The sequence below is a fragment of the Drosophila arizonae genome, chromosome 3, assembly GCF_054131065.1.
Source record: "Drosophila arizonae isolate 15081-1271.41 chromosome 3, UAZ_ARI_1.0, whole genome shotgun sequence".
Lineage (NCBI taxonomy): Eukaryota > Metazoa > Arthropoda > Insecta > Diptera > Drosophilidae > Drosophila > Drosophila arizonae.
In genome coordinates, this window is record NC_142923.1 from 21,224,256 (window position 1) to 21,236,536 (window position 12,281).

General features: G+C 35.1%; 1 protein-coding gene and 1 long non-coding RNA gene across 17 annotated transcripts in view; one reads left to right on the forward strand and one right to left on the reverse strand.

Annotated features, from left to right (window-relative positions):
- Positions 1–12,281, reverse strand: part of LOC108610986 (early estrogen-induced gene 1 protein) — a 53,456-nt gene that overhangs the window by 8,577 nt on the left and 32,598 nt on the right. For 9 of the 16 annotated variants that reach the window (XM_089465249.1, XM_089465259.1, XM_089465258.1 and 6 more), the window contains exons 3-8: positions 10,703–10,751; positions 2,092–2,600; positions 1,475–1,786; positions 1,174–1,406; positions 822–1,102; positions 648–730 (exon numbers count right to left, since the gene is read on the reverse strand). In XM_089465249.1, coding sequence (XP_089321375.1) covers positions 648–730; positions 822–1,102; positions 1,174–1,406; positions 1,475–1,786; positions 2,092–2,267 — 1,085 coding nt within the window. In that variant the 5' untranslated portion in view covers positions 2,268–2,600; positions 10,703–10,751. Of the gene's footprint in view, positions 1–647; positions 731–821; positions 1,103–1,173; positions 1,407–1,474; positions 1,787–2,091; positions 2,601–10,702; positions 10,752–11,994; positions 12,249–12,281 lie in introns of those variants that run through there. The other 7 variants (XM_089465257.1, XM_089465254.1, XM_089465256.1 and 4 more) reach the window with 3 other exon arrangements.
- Positions 2,485–9,279, forward strand: LOC149269863 (uncharacterized). Its single transcript, XR_016269372.1, has 3 exons — positions 2,485–2,626; positions 3,796–3,927; positions 8,552–9,279. It is a non-coding gene; the product is annotated as an uncharacterized LOC149269863 (long non-coding RNA).

The following is a 12,281-nucleotide window of genomic DNA, read 5'->3' on the forward strand; positions in this document are numbered from 1 at the left end:
ATATATGTATATATTAAACTAATTTAGTTAATTATAAAAAGTAATACAAAAACAATTATTATTTGCCTAGACTATGCATAACTGCGCTAGTATTTAATAATACTAAATATATAGTATTAATTTAGAAACTTGCGGCTGTCATATATGTATTTATATCTATATATAACTCTAACTTAGCTAAGTAAAATATTCTAATTCAAAATAAGTTAAGAAAATAAGATCGAAAGTTAAATATGTATTGTGTACAGTGTATGTGTGTGTGTTAAACAGTGTTGTTTAATAATACTGTTTTGCAATAGAATTTGGTTTAGTAGACATTTAGGGCGAATAGTATATGTGTATTTCGTGTGTGTGTGTCTGTATGTGTATTTTTTAGACGCGTCTCTTTTGTATAGATACGCAAAGAGAGCTTTAGCATATATAGCGCATATATAGTATAGAGAGGAGCATAACAAAGTTATAATAATTATATAGATTTTAGATATTCGATATTCGGAAATTAAATAGCGAATTGTGGCAAAACAAATCAAATTTTAATTCAAAGCTTTATACATTTTTCAAGCTATACGTAATATGTAGATGGATATGAAGGCATTTTTGCTCTTTTCCTTTTTTTTTGTTTGTTTGCTTTGTGGTTGATAACTTACCTAGCATGCCCCGAGTCACCCTCGGAGCTTTGCCTCGAATGTTGACTGTGCGAAAAACTACTATAACCCGAACCCTTTGACATCTGAGTGAAAAAGAGAAATACATTAGCAAACGACTTCTCTAGAGATTTTGCGAACAATTTCGACCAAGTGCTGAGAGATTGATGGGCTTACTTGACTAGTATTACTGGAATTCCTGGAGTGTCCCATTTCCATAAGCGCCGCCGTATTAACAACGCCCACATTAGCGCCTGTGGTGCCATAATTATTGCTGCCAATCACACCCAAGCCGGGCGCCGGTTGGCTAACCGTCACAGGCGTTGTGGCACTGGCTGAGGCAATCACATGCTGCTGCAGATTGTCTGTGGTCAGCGTCACAGCTGATTCCGAGGACTCGGACAAGCCGGAGTCAGTGACAATTGCCGCTATCATGATCTGTGTGTCGAGATCTACTACTAAAATGTATGCAAAAAGTTGAGTGAATTGAGTTGAAGTTGAAGCGAGTAGATATTTATGTGGCACTCACCCTCATCCCTGGCGGTGGAGACAGGTCGCGTGCCCGCTGCACTCACTGTGCTGGCCACGCCGCCCAGGGTGGCGCCACTGCCACCCAGAGGTATGGCTGTGCCGCCACTGCCGCTGCCCATGCTGGACAATGCTGTGGCCGTTGGCGTCTGTAGACTACCGCCACATGCCACATCATTGGCCAGATCATCTGCAGAGGGTTTGCTGGGCTTGTTCTTCAAACTGGGCGTGGGCCTATCCAGTGCATGCAAAGATAATTAGCTCATAGATGCATACGTATTTATTTCAGATAGTTCACTTACGCCTTGAAGAGTATATCCCCGCTTAGCATATGCATTTTGATGCTAACTCTCAGCATTGAGTTATCCAGTCGATGGCGTGCATCGTATCCCTCGAGCAGAAAACGACGTGATGTCAGACCGGCGCCGGCGAACTCCGCCAGATTTAGATCGATAAAGCCGAGCTTGTAATAGCTGCGACCGCCCTTCATTTCCTTACGGATCGAGATGCGCAAATGGCAGGGATCTAGGACGCCTGTGGAGGCATTTGCGCTCATCTTGCAGGGAAACTCAAAGCTGCGATTCCATTCAACGCGATGATTGCGGACCTCCTCGCTGGTTATATGAATGTTAATAAATTTAAAACAAGAAATGCAATATTGTATTGTAAAACTAAAGAAAATTTATTTATTTATAATTTATAAAAACTATTATAATGTTTTTCGATCATTCTTTAAATGCTTTAAGTTCCCTTTCAGTAATTTTGTTTCAATAGTTTTCATTATTAGTAACTTAAATTTACAAACCTGCCAAACCTTGACTGGCTTCAATACTTATAGAATCAATATTGTCGAAATCAAAGCGATAACGATATCGATAGATCTATGCTTTTTTATCGACAGTAATAAAGGACAACTCACCGACTGCTGTACTCCTGGAAGGAGCCACCGTCCAGTAGCCGTATCTTGGCAAAGAGCACCTCATTGACCAGAGCCACCTCGACCAGATCTTGCAGCTGGACTTCCACATTGAACTTGTACTTTTTCTTTTTCATCATAAAGGCCATGCCAGGGGCGCTAGGCCCAAGTAGTGTCATCAATTTCCTTGCCTACAAGCCGTTGCGTTGCGGCGTTGCCACCTAGTCCCAAAAATGTGAAACCAAATCGGCTTTGGGCGGTCGCCAAGCACCGCCTCAAACAGGTGTTTTGAGCTATTTAACTTTGACTCTAGCAGCTGCTCTGTTGTTCCGTAGACTCAAAAATTTACCCTTTTCGCAATCTGTTGTGGTTGGCTTTGATATTATTGTTCTCTTATAGTGTAGTAGTTTTTAGTATTTTTAGTTTCCTCTCAATTGATGTGTTGTGCTACTTGACAGCCATGTTTACAATTTGTGCATGGCTTGGGCCTTGAAGTCATACTACGCGTCCACCTGGAAGAATAGCCAAAGGAAAATCGGTATGAAAAATCAATGACATTTTCTATATTTTCGTCTGTGCAACTTACAACCCAATTGGAGGAAATGTGTGTGTAATTTCAATAGATATATAATGTATATATAGATATATATGTATAATGGATGAAAATTGAACAGAAAAATCTTTAACTACCTACTTATTCTGTTTGCATTGTCTGTCAAAGTATTCGAATCGGTCGAATAATGTCTCTGACGGTGGTCATGCAAAATGGCAATTTACAATTAAGTTAAAAATACATTTTTATTTCCCAGAACTCACTAGAGTATAGAGGAAGCGCTTCTTGAAAACGAAATGAATGGTAGACTATGCAAATTCGGAAAGGGTGGACCAAATACATCGAATCTTACTCAATTAGATAAATGCCTTAATAAAAATGATAATTTCATTAACCTTCGTTGGGTACTAAATAATTCTTCAATTATAAATTGAAGAGTATACCTGTTTTATATTTATCGAAATTATTATCGAAATTAACAAAATATGTATTTTTACGAATAACTATAATAATGGAGAAAAAGTATTTCCTCTGAGTATTTGCTCTAAATATTTTCTCTAAATCTTTAAGGCTTAGCTGAGCTGAACACACTTCACTGCACTGCACGACTGACCCTACCAGGCCTGGGCGACTGAAGAAATACTGCATATGCTGCTTCCATTCAAACACTAAGTCGCACTCAAATGTTGAGCCCGGTGCCAGGTAGAGGTCCTCGTATTCGAGCTTTAAGTGACTAATGGGAGCACTCTCTGCTGCTGCAAGCATTCTAACTTGTTTTACTTAAATATAAATAGCAAATTAATACTGCTCAATACATATAGGCATAACATAAATGATCTTCTGTAGTTCTTCTACGACTATGTTAAGCAAACAGACGAAGAGACAGTCACGTATACAGATAGACATACGAACAGATATACTTAAATCGGATTGCCTCATGAAACTGCTTAGGATTCAATATGCTTGAAAAGGCTAAATGTCTATATGCTAACTAACTTAAGTACATTAATAAATACAATTAATAGATGGCATAGACAGTTACTTCTGTTCTTATGTTCTCTTAAGGACTGCATAGTCTGCTTTCACTTCTGGCCATTTCATATCTCACAGAAACAGCCTATGTCATAATTTCATCACATCATATTCTATTACAGAGCATCTTTAGGTCATTCATCCCGGCCAATTCCATTCAATTATAACTGTCATCAATTTCGTTGTCATTAAAAAGAAGTTTTCGAGGCGCCTAATCGTAACGCTAGAATAGACGTCAATCAAAACGCAATAAGGTGAGTAAAATTCATCGCATAAATTAAGCTGCAGCACTTTAGTAATTAAAAGGGCCAACACGCAAGATACCATAAGTAGAGACAGCACAGAGAATGAGGGCGAGAGATAGCGAGGGAATCGTGCCAAGATTACCTCATGATGCGTCCTATTTGGACTTGGCTATATTTCGCGTGCTTTCTGAAGTTATTATACAAATGTTTTTTTTATTTGTTGTCGGCTTTAGCAAATCGATGACGCATTATCATCAGCGTCACAATTGCTGGCGATTTTATGCTTGCTGGCAAAGAATAGAATTAAGAATATTGTGGTTTGCCATTCTTAATCGCTAAAATCATTTAACATTTTTAGAGATTTAGCTGAAAAACATTCATATATAGTATTTTTTTAAACTATTTATTTATTTATTTTTTTTTTTTTTATTATTTTATTTTCTACGCCCCCAAGAGGCACATTTCTAATTCTCCGCATATACAATATTAAAGTCAAGCGCACTGATAACAAAAAAATATTAGATCCGGTTGCGACTGCCAACAAACCTTAACCTGAGCTTGATAAGACATTCCTAAAGTTGAGATTTTGAGGTTTCATAAATCACAATCCATCAGAATTCAGTATAAAATTGATTTCAATTAAGTGTGATTCAATATTAATTTTTGAAATATACTATGAAAGCTAATGTTAATGTGCGACTCGTTGCTTCACTTTAGGACACCATAAAGTATAAATAATGCAGTAAACAGAAGTGCTCAACCTATTATATTTATATTTGTATATATATATAGGTATTTTCAAAATATATATCTTCAATAGATGGCTATTGCAGAAAACCAATATACTCTTTAATTTCCCGAACGGGCATAATCAGCAAAAATAAGTAAAATAATTATAATAACAAACAGAGGAAAAAGACAAACATGCACCAACATCATCTGCTAGACGCCTACGTTGATATCTTTTGTGAGTTTGCCATTTGCGACATTTTTTCGGCTGCTGACTAATTTTATATATAGCACTCTCTGATCAATTCTAAGAACCAAGACAATGCTGTTGACGCTGTTGTTTTATTTTCATTTTTCTTTTTTAATTGAGCTGCGTGCCTTTTTGCTTTGGCAACTAATCTCAATAAACAATTAAAGCAAAGTTGATTTGAGAAGAGAACAATAAAAAGGCACGTAAAAAACCCAGTTGATTGAAAATAGATTATAAATAAAGAAAAAGATGTGTACAGAAAAGATGTGGTTTTTCTTTCAGTGCATGTTCGCTTTTATATAAATGTATACATAATTACAAATTGCCAATGAAACAGAAACAGAAAGCATTATATTTTAAATTTTCAGATCAATATGTGAATAGATGTGTGATTCAGAAAGGATAAGGTTAAGATTTTTAAAATCAAAGTTTATAGAAGCGCTCTCCAGAGGGCTTAAGACTTTAATGAAATTTGAAATTTTTCAATAAATATAAGTTGAGTTAATGCAAATAAATTTGATTTCAAATTCTTTAATTTCTTATAAATTTTTGTTTTAAATCTTGTCTAATTGTCAATATACTTATTATAGAATCATTGAATATTCCATATATATACGAATATTTTCATTTATGATTATGTCGCTTTTCAAGACTTTCAATTTACGAACTCTAAATTCTGAAATACTTAAAAAGTTATGTTAATATTATTCAATTCATAGTGGATAAATAAGAAGGGCGCTCCAGTTACTTTCAGGGCTCTCTTATTTCTCTCTTCAATCCACTTGAAGTCCTCGCTTTAACCTGACCAAATTTGCGATGAGCAACAAACAAATCCGTTGCGAGCCAATTACGTCCATTATATCCATTAGCTGAATATGCCCCAATCAGTTGGATAAACATTGCCAGACCAATCATAACCGAAACCCATTAACCCAGTTATTGCCACAGGCAAAAAATAACGAAATGAAGAGATTGGGTCTCGAGTGCACACACCCCGTCATAAAATATATATATGTATATGCAATAGCAGCCCAAAAATCTCTTGCAGCGCTTGTTGTGTTTTTTTTTGCACGCTTCGGGTGGGCTGTTGGACTTCACCAAGCACATGTGACCGCACCCAAAATAAACCTTTACGGAATTACAGAGACCGTAAAGTGAAAAAGCTTAGGGAGCAAAACCTAGTGTGGTCAGCGGCCAAGGAAACTTGCCGAGAAAAGTGACCATATGAACTAAATGACCGACTGGGTAACTTCATTGACTGCAACTTTATGCTGAAAATAGCCTGAAGAGTTGTAAAACAATAATTGGGTATATTCATTGATTAACGACTACTTGAAGTGCCCAAAAATATTGTTTTTTTTTTTTTGTAAATAAATAAACAGATTTCTCTCCGTTTAATACATAGATATTATATATGTGCTAGGCTCTCTTACATCATTTTAGTTTTTTTTTGTAGGTATACCAGTCGTTAATCCCTTTGGTTCTTTTAAGTGCTTGCACACTCATTTGTGGGTGTGCCTGTTAAAACGAACAACTTCAAGGCAAGTGCACAATGTTGTGTTATTGTGTCCTTTAGCTTTTCCCTTGCTGATTGCAAAAGGTCTCTGCGTGTGTGTGTGTGCGTGTGTAGCTAAAGCCTAGTTGATAAATTAGAGAGTTTTAATAACCCATATACTCATGGTTTTTTAATAAGATCTACACACAAAATACAGTGATATGGGAGCTTATTTTATTTGCACTTAGTTGACAATTGAAATGATATATTGAGTGCATTTGCACTAAGGAATTGATAGTCTGTCTTCACTAATCAGTTCCAATCAGTGTCTAAGACCTTTTTGGTGCAGAAGTCAATTAACGAGTGTTCACAAATTTACTTTGTTGACCTTTACCTTGCCGCATCATCATCACCATCATCCCGTTTATTATTATTAACAATGACGCAGCAGCAGAAAATAACAGCAAAACAGATGTAGGAAAGAGAAGAGTGCGCGCACTCACACTGAAACAACATTCAAATTCATTGCTAAACATACCACAGACTGCACAAATATTTATTGTACACATAATATATATATATATATACATATATATCTGCATCTCGGTCAACAAAGCATCAACGCACGCCGGCTGATGACAGCTGAACTGTAAACGAAAAACTGTTGAAGCGAATCGCGCGAATCAAGAGAGATTTGGGTGGGTATTTCAAAACTATGTATAGCTTGCAAATATATTGCAATACGCCCACTAAAATAAAAAATAACAAGATCCGGGTTTAATTACAGCGTCAACAATATTGTGAAACAAAACTTGAGATACAAACATAAATACAAACTGAGTCGGTAGAAAGAAAGTAAACCAACATGAATAAAATAGAAATGAGATAAAGGATATTTATAGAGGGGAAAAACATGCTGAGGATAAGATCAGATGATAAAATAAAACTGAATATACAGAATAGGTGAATAAAGACTTTTATATATGCAATACAGTATCAGCTACAGAAAAGGGGATTTACAGATTGTATAAAAAAATGTATATATAAAATATAAATTGTAAAAAGCTGATTACATGATTACATAGAACAAATATATAAACTCTATAAAGATAAATATCAAATAACAAATTAGCAGATTAATAGAATAAAAAAATTAATAGATAATAGAAAATTCTATTTTAAAAATAATAATTAGGGAAAAAGCTGATGATATAGAAGGGAGATTTAATTAGAATTTATCTAGAAGTACTTTATTTATATTTATTTATAAAAATTCATAAAATTATAGTATAACTTTTATACTAGAAAACAGAATTTATAGTATTGAAATATTTATTATTACCAACTACGTTCTTATGCGATCGATCGTTCACTGTAAGCCGCTGATTGATGATCACAACAACTGCTAATAGACTGTCTTACTGTACTATTCAACAATCTAGCTCTGTGTTGTTGTCATTGTTGACATTGAACTCTGACTTGTCAATTTCAACAGAAATGCAATTGTTCAATTTGTGTAATGATATTGCAGATATTATATAATATCTGAGCGATGAGTAGATGCATTCCACCTGGCACTGTGTTGCCTTGCTTTGTTTTCAGCTTTTACCTATGTCATTTTGGCTTGATCGTGGGCGCCGTGTCACGGTCAAGTTCTCACACAATATCTGTTAACTGAGCGAGACATATTCATTTGCTGATTGTGCCAAATAGACTGATTGAATTATCTGATGCTTATTTAACTGCCTCCCCCTCCTCACATGCTGAAATTGACACACATCCCTTTCTCTCTCTCTCTGTCTTTTTCTAACTCTATACAAAAGTATCTGCTTGTTGTCGGAGATCCGGCGGTTCGATTAAAGCAACGACAAAGTGATAAATGAGTTCATAGCCCGAATGATGTTGGTCATGTGGATGAGCGAGGGGCCGCCAAACAGTTGATCTGAGCAAGTTGATAGAGTGTCACATATTGGAATCATTAGCTGTGGTGTGTGTAAGCGCATTAGGTTTTATATAAAAAGATATAGTCTTTTGTTTTTTTTTGCAAATTCTTTTAAGTAATAAGTAATATACATTTTTTACAACATAAGTTTTAAACCATAAATTTGGAATTCTAGAGATAAAAATCATTGTTTTTTTTATTCTGTTTTATATTTTAGGTTTCCTGCCTGTTCTCATGCAACAACTTCTCGATCCACCCATGCGACAACTGTTTTATTGAGGAGCTCGTGCATTGTATACCCACTTTTTTGGCCACCCATTCGTTGGCTGCAGCTGCTGCACACATGTTCGAATGATTTGCATTCGCTTGGCATCTCGCTTAATGCTCGATGAAATGTTTTTTTTTTTTTTTTCGGGCTGCCCCCTTTTGGCCCCTTTCATTTAGGCACTCGAAAAAAAGAAGTATTTGAGTGCTAATGATGTGTAAAACACAACACACATCGGGCATTCTTTGCCGGGGCAGATGCTCGCATATGTCAGTCTGGAGGTCGGAGCCGAACGAGTGTCGGTTGAGTGCTCATAAAGATAAGCACGGAAGCAAAAAAGATAAGAACTTTTTAGTGTTGTTGCTGTTCATATAGTGAACAAACTGCACAGAGCAACAGTCGAAACTTGCAAAATAAAAAATATATGAAGCAGAGGATACAGCGGAAATTAAGCTTTGCTTGAGAAACAGCTCAAAGAGATAACGAATAGTTTGTAAAAGTTTCTTAAAACTTTAACGTTTACTAATTTTGAAAAATTGAGTTTGCTTTGAAATGCCATAGTTTTAGAAAGCTTTTTCAATTTATTGAATATGAATTAATCAGAAAATAAGAAAATTGTAATTTATAAAACTATATAATTAGCGAAAATATAAAATACTTTGCATTCATTTAATTGAAAATTAATTTTTAGTTTTTTAATTAATTTAGATAAAATCTTTTTAAATTGCAATCTATTTGCTTTGCGATTGCTTTAAGCTAAACATACGAATAAAAGGTGAGAGGGTTTGCCAATATTCATCCAGATGGTAAGCCAATATTATGTATACCACTAAGTAGCTTTGCGATACGTTTTACATTACGCTGCAAGCACTGAGCTAAGCTCTGTAAAGAGCTGATTATTCGGCTCGACTTACATAAAACGCTCAACTTGGCCGCAACGACACGTACTGAGAGTTCAAAAGAGGCCATAACGTGTCTTGATTGAAAGAAAAAAATAATAATAATGGATGCTTGAGTGATTTCTCTATTGTGCAGAGCGAGAGAGAGAGAAAGAGAGAGAACGACAACAGAGCTATCTTAGAGACGCTGAGTCATACAGACATCTAGAAAGACATTGACCTTGACAAAGCCAAGCGTTAATGGATTCGACTTTGAGTGTGCAAAAGGAAATCATACGAGGCGAGGGAACTACGACGTCTTGCAACTACTACTAAGTGATTTTGATTTCACCTGATTTAGATTTGCTTGCACTTTTGACCTTTAAGAGTGGAGTAACTTTTGGGACTTCTCTTCCAACTAAATGGAAAACTTTTACTGCCATGCTCGGCCGTTAAGTGCAGCAGCACATTTATTAGGTTTTCATAGCATAGTCCTGCCGACTAGGTGACCTTCACTGCTGGCAACTCCCAGCATCACATGTTGGTAGTTTGATATCTTTCGCTTTATGGCCATCCTTTACACACCGCTCGCACTCTCACCCACTCAGTCACACACTCTAAACACCTTCAAGTCATTAAGAGCACAAACTTAATTTGAGCTTTTGCCACGTTCATACCCTGTACTTCCAAAGGTGTTAAAAGTTGGAATTAGTTTGCTGAGTACTTACAATTCATATGATTGTAAATTAATGTGGGGTATGTTCATATTTTTATATTTTATATTTTTCTCCTGAATATCGCCAATCCATAACACATGTTGTTCAAATATCTTTATTATTTAAAATTTTTTTTTTTTTAAATATTTGAAGTAACATTTTGTTGGTTCTCTTTGACAAATTTCGTCTTCTGATAAGACAGAAATTTTCCTATTTGAACATTTTTAAAGCCCAGCACTTAAGGTTTCGTTTGCCAATATATTCTTCCATTTCTATATTATAATAAATGAATTAACTAATAAAAATAATTATAATGTTAAATAGTTCATTTAACAGTTCAGAAAGACCCTCTTACAGGGTATCCCGGAACACTTTTACTCGCTAGCTGTTCGGTATGTCACCTGTTCGTCGTCTGTGGGTGAAGTGTTAATGAGGTACACTCTTAATGAATGCCACTGCCATATCTGGGGAAAAGAGCTCTAAGAGTGCGTTTAATTGTGTCAACTTACCCGCATTATCAGCGGCTCACAAGTGGGTGGAGACTGCACAGCAGTTGGCCTGCAAGACAAGCAAAGAAAGATCCTTGTAAATTACTGTCATCACTTCACACACAAATATCTTTTACTCAAATGTATGTATATAAATGTATATGTGTATACGTGTATACCCCCTCGGCCTGACCTACTTTAGTAGGTACCAAGTGCCTGCACAAATTGCGCAACAAATGCCCCGAGGAGCCGAAATCATGAAAAATGTGCAGTGCTTGATGGGCGAAGAGAGAAGTGAAAAGGTGGCGGAGTGGGAGGAGGAGCAGCAGGAGAAGTTGTTGTAGCTCTGGGGCCACAAATGCACCTCGTTGTGCGGCGTGGATCAGAGTATTATGTGATAGGCCATAAACCAAGTAATTTTTGTTTGAGCTTACAAACACGTAAAATGAATAGATAGTTAAATGTTATGTTAATGGTAAATGAGTCGACTTAAGCGTGCTACCAAAGCTGGATGAACTAGACATTTACAAATACTGATTAAGCTAAATATAATGAGGACTAATATAATTAAAATATAACCATATATGATAGGAAATTAACGTAATAGTAAAGGTAAATATAATAAAATGTACTCTATATTATTATTACAAATATAATAATAGAATAAAATATATAACAACACATACAATACAATTACAACACATATATGTATATATTAAGTTTGCAAACTTTATACAAGCTACAATTATAAGCATTATAGACTTTATGTCTCAGAAAAAATATTCAAAAAATTTATAAACACTAATTTTGTATATTTTGAATCTACTCGAAATATTTTGTTGATTGATTAGCATGAGCACAGCACTTAGCACTTTAATTTAAGACTCACAGTTGACTTAATAGATTTTGGATTTGTGTTTGCCGTTTTTTCTATATTTTTCAGATGTTTACTTTAGTCTCATTGCGCATTAGCTTCATCATGCTATGCCGACGCTCATCAGAAATTAATTATCAATACGTATCAAGAGCTCTGCAAATTGTTAAAATATTGAACATTGAGCGCCGGACTTCACTACCTTAACTTGAAACTATATGAGAAGTCTCACTGGTTCAATAATTATATTTAACTAATCTATTAAATTTGGCTCACACACAGATGTTAGAAACTACATATATATCTGTATCAATTTTAAAGTTCATTTGATATTACAAATTGAACTGTGATATTGAGCCTTAAGCACCTACCAACCTGAGAGTCTTTTATAAATAATCGTTCTAAACATATTTCGCTTTACTAGTTAAATAAAACTTACTTAGTCATTATATCAAAAAATAACAATAACTGACAACTCAGGCTTTTCGCAAAGTTTAGAGCACAAGATTCATTTACTTGACTAGGATTCAAGTCTGTATATTTGTTATAGTATCAGTATTTTTTCTTATATTTACATATGTTTTTTAGTTATATTAGTTTTATATTATTTATTTATTAATTGTATTCATATTTATATTTCATAAATATGTGCTGTCGCGTCGAGTAGTAAAACTAAACTAAGCACTTTTAGGTTCTTATCAAAATACTATGTTATAAATGAGGTTC